Here is a 21135-nt window from a genome sequence, read left to right on the forward strand (position 1 = left end):
GAAACAAAAGAGTATTTTTAAAAATTAATTTATTATTTATAATTAATAAATATTTAATTGGCTTGTAAGTTATTTGGACTTTTATTATTATTAATTAATAATTATATTATATTAAGGTTCGACGAGGATGTTTTTAAGGTTTATCTCGGTGGTGTTGTTCAGCCTGGTTATCAATAAATATTCTTCAGTTATTTCGTCTGGTTTTATTTCAACAAAACAAGACTCGCGTTCTTGACTAATGTAACGCGACTCGTCAAGGTTAAAGTACCGACCAAGAACTATATTCAATGCCGATTCGTCGTAGGAATGGCAACCTGAATAACGATACTGAGGCTTCTTATTAAATCGGCATCCTACTGATTGCGCTCCTATAATGTGAAAAATAAAAAATTCATTAATTTAATTGTTTAAAAAATTTATTTACAAATATTAGAAGTCATTTTAAAATTTTTATATGAAATAAATCAGTAAAAATTATTTGTAATAATTATTATGAAAGAAATAAAAATTTAATTAATTTCATGGTCTAAAAAATTGATTCATGAATTCTAACTATGTTTAAGAGCAGAAATTTAAAAATTTTTAATTTTTTTTTAGCAATTAAATAAGTAAAAAAATTGTTTTAACTTCTGACAGAAAAAGAAATTAAAAATCAATATATTTTATGATATAAAAAATTATTATAAATTGAATTAATAATTTAAAGCAACCTTGCAGTCACTATATGACTGCCGTGACTTGTGAACTATAAATAAATAAAATTTTGCATTATTAAATAATGAATTTTTTTAAATTGCACTGTACTTTTTTAACTATTGACATTTTTAAAGATATAAGCTCATCCTGATGTTACACTCATCGAGAGCTTTCATTTGAGTACCCATATGCATCTTGATATATTTTTCATATATACATATATATAATATATATAAATATATGAAAAATTTATGTGGGTACTCAAATGAAAGGTATCGATGAGTGTAAGGTCAGGATGGGCTTATATCTTTAAAAATGTCAATGTTTTACAAGATACAAGGTCATTTCTTAATTATGCTTATTAACGGAAATTTAAAGATTCTTAGTTTTTTTTTTTAACAAATAAATTATTAAAAAATTTTCTTTTAATTTCTAAAAAGAGAAGAAATAAAAAATCAATATATTTTATGATCTAAAAAATTATTAAAAATTGAATTAATAATTTATAATTATGCATATTAATAGAAATTTAAAGATTTTTAATTTTTTTTTACAATTAAATTATTAAAAAATTTTCTTTTAATATCTAAATAAGGTAAAAGCCCCAATAGATGATCACGTAACAGTATATGATCACTCCATGTATTTGTATATCTATATTCACAAATATAGGTATACAAATACATGGAGTGATCATATACTGGTACATGATCATCTATTGGGGCTTTTACCTTAAAGAAGAAATAAAAAATCGATATATTTTTAATTAATTAAAAAATATTTTTAATTAAAAAAAAAATATTTTTTCAATTTTTAATAAAAGAAAAATTCTTCTTAAAATTATTGTAAGTAAGATGAAAAATTACCTATAGGACTGATACAATCTCTGGTAAGTGCACATTGAACCCAAGGCAGCATTATTTCTTCTTGAACATCAAAACTATTTTTAATGACAATGTGGGAGGCGTGTATCAGCGGTAGGAAGAAGAAACTCTCAGCATTCATATGAAAGTACTCATACATCTTCGGGTGCGTTAATGAACTAATAGCGTGTTTTGTTGACCACGTAAGTATTCCGTACTTTGGTAATAAATACTTAACTACATCGGTATTATTTATCCGTACATTTGACTCCATATACAAGATATTACCTAGCGTATTTAATGCTGTCTGGAAAACAAAAAAATTATCAATTAATTAATAAGAAAAATTCTTCAGCTCAAGAAATTTCAAATGATTTGTAATTACCTGTATGACTAGAGGCCGATAGGCATGTAATCTATCATCTTCAATATGATTAGGAAACGGATCCAAGTCGAAAGTATAAATTATGCATCTTGTTGAGTTGCAATAACCTCGAAGATTTTGTAGAGTATCTTCGCCTAAACTTAACGCGTAAATAACAATATTATTATTTGGCAAAAAATGCGTAACATTTTTCAAAAATCCGTAGAAATTAAGTTCATTTCCAGGCCGCAGTACGGTTACTATTGTTATGTTGTTTTGAGTTGTTGGTAGTGTTATTGTTGCGCCTGAAGACGTTTGTTTGTCTAACCCCAAAAGTGCGAGGTACTTTGAATCTGTTACCAGACGTTTCTCTTCGACATCTTTCAGATTTTCCTGTAATTTAAAGAATTTATTTAGTGTTTTATTTTTAACAAAAAAAAAAAAAAAAAAAAAGAAAATTAAAATTTTATCATTTTTGTAAAAGATAAAAAATTACAAAAAAACTTTTGAAGTGAAACTTCTTTATCGACATCTGAGAGAAATTTTATAGCAATGTAAAAAAAAAATCGTCACGATTTTCGGTTACGTGCCATGTTGTTTTTTTTTTTATCAAAGTTCAGTACAGCGACGTAAAGAATGAATCTAGCAAACATTACGGGCATTTCATGCGAAATGAGAAAATGACTAAAATTGTTAAATTTCTCTAATTTAGTCCTAATTTATTATTAAAAGTCTATATTTGACTAATTTGTAAAAAAAAATTTTTTATAATCAACAAGAAAATCGATTTTTCTCTCCTATAGGAGAGAACACTGTTAAAAATTTTTGTAAAATTACAATCATATTACAAAACAAATAATAAGTAAAATTACAAATCAGTGTATAGCAATGCGAAATAAAATACAATTCATGTAATTGTCCAACACCTGTCAGGAAATCTACTAAGATGTATTATAATTTTACAATCTTCATGTATAAACCTAACACGCATTGTAATATTACAGAACCGTTGGTCAATTTTTAAGAAAAAGCTTTTTAATTTTGCAAACATTATTTGTGATCTGATTCGGCATAATTGTATGTAAAATCACAAAAAAGTATTGTAATTTATATTACAATAATTTCATAATAAATTTAAAAAGCTTTTTTTTATTTTTACAATTTTCATTGTAAAATTACACAGTGTAATGTAATGTTACCGGACAATTTTAATTATATTACACGTATTGTAACGTATTGTAATTCTACTTCACTGCTGTCTAATTTTAAAAACAATACTTTTCAGTTTTACAAAAATGAGAATGATGTATCAAAAACCAACAATGTCCTTCATATTTATTTTTACTAATTTTTAGTATATGGTTGTTTATTTATAATAATAAATTCGAGGTATCATTTATCTTTCATAAATTTTAATATTACGCTCAAATGATCATTTCGAAATCAATATATTTGAATGAGTATATGTTAGACTTTGATTTTTATAATATTCAATGAATTATAAATAATGTAAAAGTTAGTTATTTTCCGTCAAAAAACAGCATCGAATAACACAAATAATGTAAATAATAAATAATAAGCCGTAATACTCAATCACCACATATTAGGATTAGCTTATAAGAATAATAAGATGTTGAACCACCTATCGTTCGTACGGCATAGGCCGTTAGATATCGGTTTGGCAAGTGCGCAACTCGCGTTCGATTCTGAGTTTAAGTAAATAATTTTTTCACTTTATATCCTCTGAGTTGTAAAAATTAGGCCTACGTGAGATGCAAAATCTAGGCAGCGCTTCATAAAAATAAAATGACAACAAATATTCAATCAAATCTTTCTTTTTTATTATTTCAATTCAAGTAAAATTCAATGAGTGTGAATTCAGCCGAGTTTCCAAAAAATAAACAAAATCTACATATTTTTATATTTTTAGAGAGTGTTTGCACGCGTATATGTCAAAATTTAAATTTGGATAAGAAAAAAATTATTATTTCCACGAGAGGTTATAAAAATAAAAAAAAAAAAAAAAATACTCTTGTAGGTTTTGATCAAATCTACAAGAGCATTTTTTATTTTTTTTTGTTTTAACCATTTTTTTAGTCGTGAAAGCTTAAAATCGATTCTTGCCATTTCGGGAGTAATATGAAAAAATGCTCTTGAAAATAAAGGAAAAAACTTTAAAATAGTTGAATTTCCTCGATTTTGATAAATATATATTTCTAATATTTCCAAACAAAAATTTAATTTCAAAATTGCAGCTCAAATAACGAATTTAATAAATTTTCGAAAAAATGCTCTTACAGACGATTCAAATACACGCCATTATCACTTTGAAAAATTGTGCTAATCGATATTTTTATAAAGATATCGATTGTTAAAGTTTTCAATTGTCGGGTGTCGGCTGAATTCACACTCATAAAATTCAAGGAAAGTATTGTAATTTTACAAACTTAGCTAATCTAAAAATATTTGTAAAATTACAAAACCGTTTTGTAAAATTAGTAACCTCACAGAGCTATATATGTTTTGTAATATTACTATACCCAATTGTAATTTTAAATAAATGTTTTGCCTATTAGCTTCCAATATATTTCTTGTAAAATTACAATACACAGTAAAAAATTTTGCGTCATTGTGTCAAAAAATTTTATTTTAAAAATTTTTGTGTTAAATATTTAACACTTTTATGTGTAAATTTAACATTAATTGTGTTAAATTAACACAGAAAAATGTTAAATTAACACAAAAAAGTGTAAAATATTTAACATAAAAATTTTTAACACAAAATTTTTTGACGCAATGACGCAAAATTTTTTACTGTGTAGAAATTTTTAACAGTTAAATTATAATTTGTATTCGAACCAAATGTTGTTTCAGTTAGCAACCTTTTTTTTAATCGTCTAATCAATTTCTGCTAGTTAAATATTGTATTTCAGGACAACTAAGAAGCTGACTACCTGGCCAGAGAAGCTACAATGAAAAATAACGTTTCCCTAAAAGCAAAAATTCCGTACACCGACCTTCACATGCACTCATCTGATATAATATAAATATCTGTGGACAAACTCCTGAGACTAAACAGCAGATTTAAAGGTAAACAATATTTACAAAGTTAGTACAAAAACTTTCGTAAACCATGGTTCAGGAAAGTAGACATCATCAGGCCAGCAATCACAACCTTTTGCCGAATGCGATTAAGGAAGTATGCCTGAGCCAAAATTAAAATACTAATTCGAGCCTCAAAAGCCTACTTTCTTTTGATGTTGTGCCTACCGCTGAATGTAAAATATTATTTTGACCCTCAATGTGCTGAAAATAGGGTATGGAGACCAAAATTAGTGTTTTAGAATAATATTTTCAACCTCCAAAACCTAGGATCGCTTTGAACACCTTTTTTGCAGTACTTCAGCCTACTAAGAGCATAAGTAGGTTAATTTTACGATTTCATAGAACATAGAATTTCATAAGTTTACAGTTGAAAACATTAACTAAGCCCCACATTTTCTGTTTCAAAGTATTTGATTATGTAATTTATATTTTTTTCTTAAAAACATGGTATACAGTTTGATATCGGTAATTCAGTCTGGACCAGTGACAACAACTGACAATTTAATATATCGGTTTCTTTATTTGAACCACATATAGAATGCACTGAAGGAGATTACCAGACTTTGTAAATGCTTTAACCACTGCTTAAAAAAATTAAACTAGATAATTAACTTTTAGCACTCTCTTGCGGCCTACATGAAGATATATAGTAAATTAAATTTTTTGTTGATAATTAGTTTTTTACCTTAATTAAATATTCACCTGTCCTACCTGTCCTACATGTTCTTAAATAAAAAAATTAAATTCAGTATACATCCGGAAGTACTAGCTTGCTCTTGATTCAGATTCCGTAATGAAATTCAAGTTCAATTTTAAAAAATCACTGCTCATAGGAAAAAATATCCAAATTGTAATGAGAAAAATTATTCATAATTCACAGTTAATACTTCACCAAAAGACACGTGTTAATTATATTAGAAACAGTCTAGTTTGATAAATTTTGAAATGAATACATGCAGTAACCAAAAAAGTTTTCGAAAAGTTGCTTTGAAACTATCTTCGTTCAAATTTTCTTTTGTGCGAGTACTTTTAAAGCTCAATAACTTTTTATTCGTTAATATTACGAAGAAACTACCTCAGTACTTTTTTGTAGAGAATTAAATTTCCTACACGAATAATTGATAAAAAATTAAGAAAAAAATTTTTTTCGTAGTTTTACCGGATAAAAACGTAAAATAAATTTTTTTACGTGTTATTTAAATAGAAAAATAGAAATTCATTGAGCTTTGATGAGCTTTGTGGGGGATTGAGATATCAAGCTGCGCTTTGAAGGGAATTTTTTTTATACCTTAGAGAAGCTTTTAAGATGATAGGCAAAAAACTTTTTTTTTTGGACCACTCTAATAAACACACATATAATAAATTTATTACACTGTTTCAAACTCGAAACTTTATTAGTAGTTAAAAAAAGTAATAGTAATTTCAATACCACAAATAAAAAGTACTCATTTTTTTTTAACACGGAAAAAAGTAAACTGTAATAAATAATAAGGTAAAAGCCCCAATTATTGACACTATAAGACACAAAGTTATGATTTCATTTTTTTAAGCAATAAAATGTTAATATCGTTGAATTTTATTTGTGGTAATGTCTCAAGTAATGTTTTTACTAATCAATTTCTTTGTTTAAAATGATAATCAGTGATAGTTACTAATTAATTTTAAATGATTAAATAGATTATCCGGATACACCAATTATTGACAGATTAAAAAACTGATTGATCTAATAATTATTGACATATCTAAGCCCCAATTAATGACACCTATACTGTGCATGTGTCAAATTATCTGCTTATTTTTATTTATCGAAACTCATTATTAAGTAGTCAATACTATTAAAGTTTATTAATAATAATTTCCATAAAAGTGATTAATTACTATTAAAAATGTAAAAATTAATTTAAAAATAATTCATTGAATCAGAAAAGTTCAAACTCTTAAAATAAATTTTTTAGATCAAAGTAAAAAGATCAAAGTCTACTGGCTGTCAATATGAGATTCAACTTAAAAATTATCAACTAGTTATTGACACCCATTATTGAAATATTATAAAGCATACAATTAATTTCGATTATTTAATTTTATAAATTTTTCATATTGTTAATTAAAAAAATAAAGATCATTATAATTAGATGAAGAAATCAATTTAAACTCGGCATTTGAATAAAATGCTTTTCTAACCAAAGTTGTTAAGAAAATAGATGCTCGTAAACTGGTTTGATCTGACAGTAATTTTTTTCAATTTTTTAATTAATTAAAATTTAATAAAAATTTATATGATAGTTATTCTTATTACAGATAATTAAATATATTTAAAAATAATTTAGGGTGTCAATATTTAGACCCCTGTCAATAATTGGGGCTTTTACTTTAGTCTATTTATAATAAGTAATGATCTACTGTTTAAAATTATCATTTTAAACAGTAAAATCGTGATTTAAATGATCACCTCATAATATTTATCATTTAAATGCTAGAATTTATTATTTACGTGGCGAAAATACTATTTCAAACAGTAATATTCGCTATGTGAATGTCGAAATGTTAAAAGATAATAATTAAAAATTTAGACTTCGATATTTATCATTTTGTACTTAAAAAATGATCGCATGATGTGTAGGGCTCTTTCTTCTCCTTATTTGTGAAGCTAATGCTCGCCCGAGTCAAAGTTAAAAAACTAATTTCAGCCTCCAAATGCTACTCGAGGGCAAGGAAGCCGAAATCAGTTTTTTAGATCTATACATTTGGTTAATAAAACTCCTGACATTAAAATTTCTCCAACGTTCGTATAGCGTTGCGGATAAGTTGTAGTCTCGCGTGCGTTAGGTGTACTGTTCGAATCTCGGTTTGAGCGATAGGCGTTTTTAGAAAATTATTTATAAGGCAAGCGTTAAACTTAATTAAGATGAATGAATGTAAATGTGATGAAGGTAAATGATATGTGATACCTTATCCCCTCCCTCTCCACCTCCTTTAAAAAACTCAAAAAAAAAAATTAAAAATCAAAATAAAAAAGAAAAATTATAAAAAACAAAAAAAATAAAATAAAGAAAACATTTTTATCAAATGTTTTTTTTAATGCTAATTTTTTTGTTAATTTACATCGCGAATTTTATAAATTATATGAGAATTATAAATTACTAGGAATTTAAATTTCGCGCTTCACGCGCCTTAACTTTTCAATCAATAAGGAATCAGGGACCATATTTTTGCGTTAATTCGATACTTAATTAACTTCACACTTATTTATATTTCATCTATTTAAAGAGGATAATGAATAAATAAAAAAATTAGAATTTAAAATTTTTCCCGCTCCCAGCAGCCATTTTTATTTAAATTCCTTCTCCTTTCCCTTCTTTCCTCTCACCTATTTCATATAAACCAATGAGGATCTTCTTTTCGATCGAACTGTAGGCTTTGGAGGGTCATTTTAGGGTTCTGTAATAATAATTTCAACCTAAACTTGGTAAATAGGACAAAAATACCAAGTTTAGGCTGAAATTAAAGTTTTGCCGTACAGCTTGGGTTAATCTAAAAAACTGATTTCAGCCTCCTTACCCTCGAGTAGAATTTGGAGGCTGAAATTAGTTCTTTAATTTTGACTAGGGTGAGCGCTAGGCGGGGTGGGGATAGGTATCGACTCTAGCGTGGTAAGGGGAGAGCAGTAACCATATGATTTTTCTCAATATATAGATATATATTTAACATTGGCTAATGGCGGTATTTATTTTTCTTTTAATTAATACACTTTAATTAGTCGGGCAAGTGTCAATATTTTTAAATTAAATTTATCACTAATATATTTACTTTCACCCATAAGTTTTTTAAAAATATTCACCGACAGTTTTACGAGAAAAATACAGAAATGTATCAATGTTTGGAGGTTACCCCATAAGACCAATGTTAAATTGCTCAACTTTGAAGTTAATTATTTATTTAAATAATCGGGCAATCTCTTTTAAATTTTCGAGACTTATTTAGACATATTTAAACTTCATATTAAAAAAAAAATCAAGCCTTTTATCGAAAGTTGTCTTGGTGCTCGTACTTCCTTAAACCACTATAATCTCAACGTCAGTGCCTACAGAAAAAACCTAGCTGAAACTCCAGTTTGTGATTGTGGACATATATCTCAAGATCTAGACCATTTCTTCTGGAACTGTCCTCTATACAATGTACACCGCCCAACTCTACTCAAAACGCTAGAAAAACTGAATTTCAAACCGCCCATCGACTTACATCTTATCCTCAAAAATCCCGCTCCTTGCCGCGTCTACCTAGTATACAACTTTATCCGCAAATCCAAAGTTAACATATGGCTCCATCTCTAATCAACTCAACACACAATAATCAAACGAACCTAGCGGTTCCACCAAGAAGTTAAAATGAAGTGAAGCCTATCTGCCACAAGCTCCATTCTAAAACTATACGATACACAACGGCTAAATGAACCTAGTGGTTCGAGCCACAAATTAAGAAGAGAGAGAGAGAGAGAGAGAGAAATATTGTATATATTTCAGAAGAAGAATTAAATAAAGAAAATAAGATTTAATTACGTTTAATTCGAATGAAAAGGTACGTTAGTTTTTGTATATTTTGTATTTGAATATAAGCTTATCACACGTCTCACCAGTCACGCAAAAAGATAGAAAAGTAGTTTTGGTAACCTCAAATCTGACTTGTTCAATTTTTTTTCTTTGTAGAAGTAACAATAAACATATTAAAAATGATTTAAACATCTTAAAGTTGCCAAAAAATCCAAAATGTAATTTTGAGGATTTTTTAAAATATGTTCCACCAGTCACATGTGACTGATGGGGCTCTACTCTGGCTTATAGTTAATGCATGATAGAATTTGGTTGAAGTACTGAAATTTACAGCTTTGTTTCTCTAAGGGCCAGTTTTTCAACCCCGGGTTTAAGTATTTTATCATTGTGAATATATCTATATATAATATAGATATATAGATATATTCACAATGATAAAATACTTAAACCCGGGGTCGAAAAACTGGCCTTAAGTGACTTTCAGTTAAATGATTACATTTTTTTTAACCTAAATAATCACTAATTTGGCGATAGTTTATGTTCATATTGAATTTAATTTTGCATGCTCTAGTATGTTTGTCTATTTTTCATTAAACCATTTATTTGCTTATTTTAGATGAATGTAGCAGAGAGAAAAAGGAAATCTCGAGAGAGGATGAGGCAGGATACGGATAAGTGGAAGGAGGTTCAGGAAAAGCAAAGAGTGTGGGATGAGAAACGAAGAGAAAAAAAAAGACGAGAGAGTGAGAAAAGTCGGGAGGAAAGAGAATCTTTCAGAGAAAAAGAACGATTGCGTAAACAAAAACAGAGAGAAAAGAAAAAACTAGTAAAAGTACCAAATAATAACAGTTCAAAACTGGGGTCATACAAATGTTTAAATACTTTAAAGAAAGCAGTAATGAAAACGAAAAAAACTCTGCCTCAGAGCCCTACCAAGAAGCAGCAGTCTGACAGCATATGTTTGAGGAAATCATCATTATCTGAATACAAAAAGGTTTCAATAATCCGAGAAGAAAAGTTAAATCATTCTGAAGTCTATGACTCCAGCGACAGTGAATAGAAATTGGACGTAAATCTTCATGAAGATTATCTTTAACATATTTATTGTAATAGTTTTAAGGAAAAATTCATTTTATATTTATTATTAACTTACATATTTATCATTAAAGTTTCAAGAACAAATTTATTCTATGTTCGTTATTAATTAACACCTAATTTTATCAAGATCGTGTCGTCAGCAAGCTAAATCCTATATTTGTGTTCTTTAATTAGTTTTTTTTATTTATCCTAAATAATTTATAGTTAAATATATAAACTATAATGTTTCAAAGGTTGAAATAATATAAGTCTTTTTAATAAACAACTTCATGTACACATTTTGTACTTGTCCCACCAGTCACAAATGTCTATCTCACTAGAAACAATAAAAAAAAATTTTTTAATTGTTTCTACGTAGGTAATCAGTCTAATTTTTCATAATATTGAATGTTTGTAGGATTAATTTTGTATTGAGAGGGAAGTATTCTTTAAAAGTTTAGTGGTCGAACTGAAATTCGACTTTAAGTATACCGCGGCAAGAGGGAAGGATTTTTCGATGTCCCACCAGTCACACTCAGTTACATGATAATTACGAGAAACTAATCAAGTAATCGAGGTTTTTGACAAAGGGATGTTGTTAATTAGTTATTCTTTCGTATTATAAGATACATTTTACTATAGTATGAATTTTAGTCACATAATTATAGCTGATAATTGATGGAATTTCAGAGACAAATGTCCCACCAGTCACTATGGAATACCCCAATTATAAATTCTAAAAACAATTAAAAAAAATAAATCAAATAATAATTTAAAAATAAAACAAAACATAATTAGAAAATAAAAAAATGTATATGTACATCTTTTTTAATTATTCGTTTCTAATCATTTATATTTATTCATTTTGAATTCTATAAGATCATTGCATATTTACAAGATTAACTGTCGTCATATAATTGTATTACGTTAAGTAGATAATTACAATTATTTACTCATAACTTGTGTAATTGAATAAGTTATTCAATATTAAATTTTCTTAGCTTTTAAATCCAAGCAAATCCAAGTAAAAATTTATATATTAAGATATTTAAAATTGTAACCATGCTACTGTTTCTGAATGTACTAAATTTTTTATTTACTCAAGCTATACTTCAAATTTTAATTAATTATTTACGGATAATACAACATTTTTATACTTAAGCTAGTACTTTTAATCTTAATTTTATTACTTATGTGAAATAAAATTTTATGTATTTCTTCTTGCTATTTGGTTTAATGCCTTGGAATTTAAATTCAATAAATAAATATCTGCTTTGAATTATTTTTACTAAATTATGACATGAAATGTGAATATTCGTTATATAATTTTTGTAAACTGATTGACTAATTTTTAGATTAAATAATGGTAGAGTCTAAATAATAACAACAATGGTAATAATGATGCGATCATAATTGATAAAATACAATAATTATAATAAGAACAATGATAAAATGAATTACTTATATTATTTGTATGCATTTTTTTTCTTGAGTTTTATCGACCCAATTTTTGTGAAGTTGTAAATAGTAGAAAAATGATATGTCATAAAGAAGTTTCACTTCTTATCCGTGTACTCTGGTACACACACATATTTTTTTTTTTTATTAATATCAATTTCAAAAAATTTTATTTTATAAAATTTTTAATTATAAATTCAAGTTTATTCAGTAAAAAATTAAAGAATTTTTTCGATGCAATAAAAATTTCTGGTGAGCTATAAAAAAAAATCATTTTAAAAAATTCCATTCAGCAGTGTTCAATAAAAAATTTCTGTGGAAAATTTTCCGCAACCTATTAGTTAAAGTGCGACGTTAAAAATTCACACGGTGTGCGCGAAAACACATTTTTAAAACATGCAATAATCAAAGAATCCGTTCTTAAAAATACTGATACTGATTATTTACAAAAAATAAACGCTGGAAATTTTTTTTTAAAGCATATTTACTCAGAAAACTGTTGACAGTAAGTCAATTTTTTACCCTAAGTTTACTTTTAAATTTTAGGTTAGACATCTTCGAATATTCAGAGTAACATGTCGCAATTTGTTTCTATTTTTTTATAAAATTTCATTCGCCGAAACAATCAAACATAAAAACTCTGAAAACAAAATCAATAGGTTTGTTTGTTAAAATTTATTTTTGTTCTTTTTTAATGCAATTTATAAAAAAATAATGGAACGTACCTGGAAGCTTCTTAATTGTTTATGTGTTTCGGTAACTAAATTTTGTATTGCAGGATGCTGATTACTGACGGTAATAAATAAAATAGTAACTCCAACTAAACAAATTAGAAATAATAGCAGACATTTAGAGCGCATTGTTTACGTTACATTATATATCTAAAAAACCAGTCGTTTTCGGTATTTTATTTGTGTAAATAAACAGTTTCCGACTAAGCGACATGTCTAACCCATTATTGATATGTATTTATTAGTGCGCACGGAGTTTTTGTCGCGATTAGAGCAAATCACATTGTTTTGCAAATTTTAAGTGATTAGAGTATCGCGTATTTTTCATTGCTTCTAATCTAACCTTGAAACGTCAAAGTGACAGGATTTATTTATATAGTTGTCTTTTGTTTTTTTGCTGTGCATTCACTCTAAAGGTTAGCGAGAAATTTTATTGATCTTTTGTTGGTAAGTTTCGTTTGCGCAGGCGCCAATTTAAAACCGCGAAGCGGCAACATTTTTAATTTTATAAATTTTATTACATAAGTAAGTAATAAGAGTAATAAGTTTATGCACTAATTAATTTATAAATTGATTGATTTAAAGTTTTTAACAATAGTTTTAGAAGCCGACAGGTGGCTTTGATTATTATTTATCTAATGAAAAGTTTAGTTTTTTGGTGGTATGAAAACTGATTATAAATCTCAAGTTGTAAAAGTGATGAAAAAAGTTTTTTTTCTCTAAAAATAGTGTTGTATTTTAGAAAAAATAAAATTATATTAAAATACCATGAACAGTTTTTTTTAAGGTGAAAAAATATTGGTACAAGAGAAATCACTGAATAGTATGACCGGACAATCTAGGAAAAAAGGTAAGTAATTTTTATTACTGATAAAATCGGTATCAGAATGCTTGATCCCCCGACAAAATATCCCCGAGACTAAATATCGCACAAAATCCATGATAAAAGAGCACAACACGGTAACAAGCTTATATTAACATTAATATAACATCAGATATTTGATATTTGAATGATATTTTTAACAAGTAAATTATGCCAAAAAAAGAAAAATAAATTAACATGTCAAAATTTCTAAAGGTTAAAAATGCAATTTTTTAAAAATTATTTCTTGGAAAAAATTTATTTATTAAATAAAATAAGAAAATTGTCAAGTGACCGCTAGCTTTGATGTCATCAAGCTTATGTGTTGGTCTACTGTCAAATAAACACACACAAAAACCATGATAAAAGGGCACAACACGGTAACAAATTTATGTTCTACTTTCCAGATTAGTTTCTTGAGAAATGTTGCAAAAATCATTTCTTTTAATAATTAAGATATATACTTCATTAACTATTTATATTATATTATTTAATTGATTAAATAATTAATATAATTCATATTATAATCGTTATAATTTTTAATATGATTGATGATTAATTTTTTGGTAACAATTAATTTTGTGGTATTCGTTGTTATCCATCAACTGATTTATTTTGTTGTGTTTGTAAAATAACCAATATTTCGACGTTCTAATTAGCAAATTGTCTAACTCCATTTTAAAGAATCTTCCATTTGTACGAAAAAAACAATTAGTTTAAAATTTATTATCACTTTAAAAATCATTTAATTCATTAATAACTAATAAAGGTTTAATATTTCGGTTTGAATCATTCAAATAATTTATAATTGGACTATTGCTACATCAAAATGTTAAAAAAATCACCCACTAAAAAATAAGGAGTTATACAAATTGCTAATTAGACCGTCGATTTTAAGTTTTTGTAAAGTCGTGCTACGAATATTTGTTGAAATGCCATTAATAAGTGTTCAAATAAAATTAATAATTTTTATCAAATTTATTGTTTTGAATTGTTTTATTGAAAAATTTAATTATTTAAGATAATTTGTTCGGGATATTTTGTCTGGGGATCAAGAATCATGGAACCGATAAAATCAAGCAAGTTAATTTTATTTCAAAAAGAAACATTTTAAAATTTGTATAAATTTTTTTTTTGTTAATAATTTATATTTCATTGTTTATAAAATAATTTTAATGTTAAGTATTTGAAGATTTCTTACGGCATACAGTGAGAAAAAAAATTTCTTTTGAAAAAAAATGAGTAATTTAATAAGAAATAAATTTGTTAAAAATTTTCAATTTTTCAGCTAAGAAAATTTTTTTAAAATTTCAACAAATTAATTCCTTATCAGAACCATGCCCGTTTTTTTAAAAGAAATTTTTCTTCTTAGTGTATAGAAAGTTTTATGTGCTTATTTGAATTATTATTTTTTATAGAAATGATTGTTCTTTATTTCGTGTTAAATATAGCTAAGATTGAGCTTTAATATTTTCAAGTAATACCATGAGTTATTACATGGAGAGAAATGGATGGCGTTTAACACAATGTTAGTATGGTCTCCAGACCGATACTAAAATAGTATGTGTAATATTGCAATTCAGTATTGTAACGAGTCCCATAAGTATGGCTTTATTTACTATGTAGTATAGTAATGGTGCTATTGTATTTTTTACACGTATGCATAGCAGGCTTGGCAAGACAGTATGGTCCTGAGACCCATACTACATTGCTGATGACGCAATGGTACTAGCGGTTCCCGCTATAATTTTTGGCGTGTTAAGCAATTAACTCTTTACTTGTGTTACGACCAAAACTACACTGACGGAAAGATTTGTTTTTATTTAATAAGCTTTATTAACTGTTAATAAATGATTTTTTAACATCATAGGATTTAATAAATATTTATTAAAAGTTAATAAATTATTTATTAAATACGATTTATTAAATGTTAATAAATATTTGTTAACAGTTAACGAATATTTATTAACAGTTAATAAATATTTATCAATGGTTAATTAATATTTGTTAACTGTTAACAAATATTTATTTAAAATAAAAAGCAAAAATAGCAATTTTCTTTTGACACTTTTTATATAATTCTATAGCTGAAATACATGATAATAATTCAATTCACTAAATAAATTAACGATTTCAATATTTAAAAATATAAAAGATAATTATGAGCTGTGATAGAATTTGGTATTTTATAATAAACGTTAATATAATTAATGCAAATAATTTATAAAGATGATTTTTGTTTATAAGCAATCTTCATATCATATGACATTGTAAGTGAAACAAATTCACTCAATAAAATATTTATTAACTTTCAATAAATATTTGTTAACTATTAATAAATACTTACTAACTATTCATAAATGTACTTTCCTCCCAAATAAATATTTATTGTATTAAAAAATATTCATTAAAATTTAATAAATTAAATAATTGTCCTATCAGTGTATATAAAGTAAAAGACCCAGTTACTGACACTGGCCAAGTTATTGACACTTGCAATTTTATTTTAATTAAATAAAACAAATCGACTCTAATAAATTAATAAATATAGTTTTTGAATTAGAAATTTTAAGATAATTGGTTTTTTGAAAAAATTTTATTTTTTTAATTAAAATAAATTTTTTTTTTAAATAATCTCTTTCATATTTTTAATAAGAAAGACATAAATTCTTGTAATTTTTTAACTGATTGTTGTTGTTATTTTTCTTCACTAAACTCTGATTAAAAAAAAGGATTGAAACGTATTGAAAATGTTGGAATTTCAATACTTTTCAATATATCCAATCCGTCGATTTTTTCGGCAAATTCACAAAATAAATCTTTATCAATATTTTTTAATCCATAAATAATTTATGAAATTTTGATCATAGAGGATATTAAGAAATATTGGATTGTATATCAAATTTTCTTTTTTTTTAATACGTTTCAATCTATAAAAAAAAAATTATTTATGGTCACCCCAGGGATTGATAAATATTGAAGTGGATTCAAAACTTTGAATATTTCTCAATACTTTTCAATCCAAAAAAAGACTTCTATTTCTAGTTTCGCCAGGGATTGGTTTAAACCAATTCATATCAGAGTAAAAATAAAAAAAAAAACAATCATGTCATGAAATAATTAATATAATTTTTCATTTATATAATGTATTTCGGACATAACCTTCGTCTATAATTAAATAAACATTGTTGTTACTCCAATGGTGTTGTAGCTAATATCACAATATTGGCTAGGTCTACCTGCCAAAAGAATTGTATACATACGGCAAGCCAGTATGGGCCTGACGGCCATACTATCATTGCGGCATCCGTGATAACTATCACCAATGTTACCATTTCCGCAATGGTCGAATCATCTATGTGTACAATTTAATAATGGACAAAAATCTTCGATACCATACTGTATGGCGTTCTCGCCCATACTGGTATAGTGGTATCTACCATCCATTTCTCTCCGTGTAGAAACGTTTTTCGTGTGGGTAGAATGTACTCGTATAGGTTAAAAAATATAAACGGATCGCTTTCACATACACAAAAATCTTATTTAACACACAACAAATTTCTTTTATAAACAAAAAATTTTTTTTAGATTATACTTTTATTTTAATACTTTTCAAATATAAATAAACTAAATTTCTTCAAAATTTGATGTACTCACATTTCAATTGATTCAAATTTCGTTCAATATTTTCAAATAAATTTTGATAATTATCTTTTAACGAACTGTAAATAATACTTTCTTGATATCATATAACATAATGTTAATTCCTACTGTTTGTTAATTTTGACAGTTTGTCATCATTTAATCTCAAAACAAAAACAATTTCGGCGCTTATTGCATAATAAATACTTTGTAAGTTTGATCTTATCAAATTTTTGTATACGCTCAGATACGAAACAATTGCGATTTAAGAATAGAAAATTTTATTGAATTGACTACCATCAATTATAAGCCTTTGTATTTGAAGATATCCTTTTCCCAAAGAAATTATTATATTTAATTATCCATTGATTTAATAATGCATTAGTAATTTACAGTCTAATATTTAATTCAAAATTAACTGCAAAGCGATTGATATAATTTTTTTCTGAAAGAACGCGAAAAACTAAGCAAATTGAAAAACAAATCGTGAAATTACACAGTAAAAAATTTTACGCATGGCATTAAAAAAAATTTGTGTTAAAAATTTAACACTTTTTTATGCTTATTTAAGAATATTAACATATAAAAGTGTTCAATGTTTAGCACAAATTTTTTTTGATCCAATACGCAAAATTTTTTACTGATCATGATTCATACATTTTTTATGAGTTGTAAATAATTTGTAAATTTTCGGTTTGAATTGAATATTTAAAGATGATGCACAGATTTTTTAATATTTTTATAAATTTTTTTTTTTTTTCATTTTGTGTTTCAAAAGTAAAACAGTTTAGATAAATTTATTTTTTCGATCCGTCAATTTTTTTAATGCTTATAATTTTGGATGTAGTTGGAACTCATGAGTAAGACCTTGTTAACTTTACATAATTGTAAAAATTCTAAAAATTAACAGATTAACTATTTGTTTTCGATAATTATCAAGAATAAATATTTGCGTGTTAAGGAAATTTTACTTACAGCAGAATTTTTTCTCAGTGTTTAATTTATCTGATTATATGGAAGAATAAATAATTTTATAACATTTTCCAACTAAATATGAATTAAATCAAAAATAACAAATTTTCCTACTATTAAATTAAACTTGAAATACCTGTCGCATAACTTAATATAAATGTTTACTTTTTAATTATTGATCAATAGTAAATGAATAAATAGTAAAAAGAAATAAAATATAAAAATTTGTATTTATAATCATAATCAAATCCGTAACAAGTCTATGAAGTCAAAATTTTTGTCAAAAATCACGTGTTATGCTTATAATTTTACATGTTTCAGGGCGCAATAAATGTTTTTATCTTACAAATAGTAATTGCTTAATTTGATAGACTTGTTATGTTCAGAAAATTTTAATGAAATTAAATTTAATTGAAAGAGTGATAAATTACCAATAACCCGACTAGAAATTGTAGTGAGGAATGGCGAAGAATTAGTGAGGGGCAAGTTTGGCTTGCCTAACTTAGGCAAGCCTAATTTGCGCCTTCTTAAATCCACGTTAGGCAAAACGAAGATTGGCATGCCAAATTTGCATGTAATTTGGGACATCTCTGGCAAGCCGAACTTCGGCGAACCTTTGGAATGCCTGACTAGCTGAAAGTAACGATAACCAAAGATTTGCCGTAGTTTGGCTTGCCATAAATGTCCCTAATTACCTTTAAGTTTGGTAAACCGAACTTTTGTAAGCCTTTGGATTTTATAATTTCCTACAAGTTAGGTATTCCAAACATTCGCCAAACTTCGTCTTACCATAGATGGCCCCAATTACTTTTAAGTTTGGCAAACCGAACTTCCGTAGACCTTTGGATTTTATAATTTCCTGCAAGTTAGGCATTCCAAACGTTTGACGAACTTCGGCGTTTCTTGCCAAAGTACTCTAAAACGGAGTGGGAGAAGATATTTGGCTTTAAGTCTTTCCAAGGTTAAGCCTTTTAGTTCTATACATATAAAAGTGTGTATTTATGAGAGTATTTGTGTATATTGTACATATAAACATGGTGTCTCATGTACCCGACTAGAAATTTCAGTGAGGCATATGCCGAAGAACCAATTCGGGGCAAGTTTGGCTTGCCTAACTTAGGCTTGCCTAGGTTGTACCTCATAAAAACCAAGGTAGGCAGAACGAAATGTTTGGCTTGCCATATTTGAACGTAACTTGGAAAGTTTCATGGATTCCTTAAGTCTGATATATCATGGGAACGCCGAACTGGTTTCAAGTAACGATAACCTGAGTTTTGCTAGTTTGGAGCGAACTTGGCTTTCCGAACTTAGGCTAGCCCAATTCGAATCTTATTTGTTTTAAATTAGGCAAGCCAAACATTGGTTGTGCTTATAAGTATCTTGAAGTAAGAGGTCGCTCATCATCGGCGTAGCGTCGCGGTATGGTATAGGGCCCTCGTGCGTCGGGTACCGTGTTCGAGTCTCGCGTTCGACATGTACGATTTTTAATAATTAATAATTACTAATTATAATTACTATTAAGGCGAGTGTGAAGTAAAGATAAGTGTTATGTGTGATTAGTGTATCTAACTCCTCCATCATCTCCTTCCCCTTTGACTTATCAAATCTACCAATCAAAAAAATCTCTTCACATTAAAAAACGCTCCAAAAAACAAAAAAAAATTACAGAAAAAATAAAATTAAATAATAAAAATAATATTAAATAAAAGCAACAAAGAATTTGTTTTTTTTTATTCATGAAATATTTAAAAAATTTAGTCCTAAATTTAATATTTATATTTAAAATAGTAAAAGAAGATAAAAAAATAAGCATTTGTTTTTATTAATTTTCGCTTAATAATAAAAAAGCTAAAAATCAAGAAAGAATTAGATTTGGATTCTTCGTTTCGAATTTGGTTTCCAAACTGCAACCTAATCAGGAAGCCAAGTTAGGCTGAGCCTCGCAACTGCGTTACATCCCAAACTTCGGCCTGGTTTGGATGCCTCACTTACTGCAAGTTTGGAATTCAGCATGCCTTACTTGCGCCAAATCACTGCCTCACTGAAATTTCTAGTCGGGATAAGGGTCAAATTTTTCATATTTTTGATATTCTAGTATATTTTACATGCTGTGACATCTAGGGTAAAGTCACCAGTACCGAGCCCCCTACCTATTTCCAGCCTTCAGTAGTATATGCCATAAATAACTATAGTTTCCTTATGGCGGGGGCTGGAAATAGGTAGGGGGCTGAGCACTGGTGACTTTACCCTATTAGTAACTTGTATACTAAAAAAATTGAAAAAGGAGCCTATAGGCCCTAAATTGCTTCAAATATACAAGATGAAAAACAATTTTTTAAATTATTTGACTCCTAAATATTTAATAAATTGTTCAAATTAATAAATTTTTTGAAGCTTCAAAAAAAAATTCAACTATGTAACATTTTTTTAATTTTTTCAGTTTTTCATATTTTAAAAAAATAATATACTCTACAAATTGATGTGTGAAAAATTCTAATGAAATACCAATCAAATTGCATGAAAATTAAGTTAGCCGACATCTAAAAATTTTTAGAATTTTTTTTATTGAAAAAATTGTTACAAAAAAAATAAAAAAAAAAGTTTCATTCATAAAAAACTTGAAAAACTATAAGTGCAATTTAAAAAAAATATTTTTTAGTTCAAAGGTAAAAGCCCCAATAGATGATCATGTACCAGTATATGATCACTCCATATATTTGTATACCTATGTTTGTAAATATAGATATACAAATACATGGAGTGATCATATACTGGTACGTGATCATCTATTGGGGCTTTTACCTTAATTTAATAAATG

At 26.8% G+C, this 21135-nt stretch overlaps 3 protein-coding genes across 3 annotated transcripts in view; 2 read left to right on the forward strand and 1 right to left on the reverse strand.

Annotated features, from left to right (window-relative positions):
* Positions 1-12: 12 nt before the first annotated feature.
* Positions 13-13234, reverse strand: LOC123271016. Its single transcript, XM_044737229.1, has 4 exons — positions 12836-13234; positions 1945-2316; positions 1563-1866; positions 13-368 (listed from the first exon to the last, which is right to left on the reverse strand). The coding sequence occupies exons 1-4, from the start codon at positions 12968-12970 to the stop codon at positions 112-114; spliced, it is 1068 nt and encodes a 355-aa protein (XP_044593164.1). The 5' UTR covers positions 12971-13234; the 3' UTR covers positions 13-111.
* LOC123271018 (UPF0329 protein ECU05_1680/ECU11_0050-like) lies at positions 9451-10739 on the forward strand. Its single transcript, XM_044737234.1, has 2 exons — positions 9451-9603; positions 10192-10739. The coding sequence occupies exon 2, from the start codon at positions 10192-10194 to the stop codon at positions 10633-10635; it is 444 nt and encodes a 147-aa protein (XP_044593169.1). The 5' UTR covers positions 9451-9603; the 3' UTR covers positions 10636-10739.
* A 417-nt stretch (positions 13235-13651) lies between the features above and the next one.
* The window catches only part of LOC123271017 (protein FAM151B), a 66334-nt gene continuing 58850 nt past the window's right edge, over positions 13652-21135 (forward strand). The window contains exon 1 of the mRNA XM_044737231.1: positions 13652-13691. Within this exon, the coding sequence (XP_044593166.1) occupies positions 13667-13691 (25 nt within the window). The 5' untranslated portion in view covers positions 13652-13666. The remainder of the gene's footprint in view (positions 13692-21135) is intronic.

This window comes from Cotesia glomerata, linkage group LG8 (genome assembly GCF_020080835.1).
Source record: "Cotesia glomerata isolate CgM1 linkage group LG8, MPM_Cglom_v2.3, whole genome shotgun sequence".
NCBI lineage: Eukaryota > Metazoa > Arthropoda > Insecta > Hymenoptera > Braconidae > Cotesia > Cotesia glomerata.

Coding starts and splice junctions, on each gene's coding strand:
- LOC123271018 (XM_044737234.1), top strand. CDS start 10,192: ATGAATGTAGCAGAGAGAAAAAGGAAATCTCGAGAGAGGATGAGGCAG.
- LOC123271016 (XM_044737229.1), bottom strand. CDS start 12,970: ATGCGCTCTAAATGTCTGCTATTATTTCTAATTTGTTTAGTTGGAGTT. Junction 2,317..12,835: donor AACAATTAAGAAGCTTCCAG/GTACGTTCCATT, acceptor TTTAAATTACAG/GAAAATCTGAAAGATGTCGA. Junction 1,867..1,944: donor ATCGGCCTCTAGTCATACAG/GTAATTACAAAT, acceptor TTTGTTTTCCAG/ACAGCATTAAATACGCTAGG.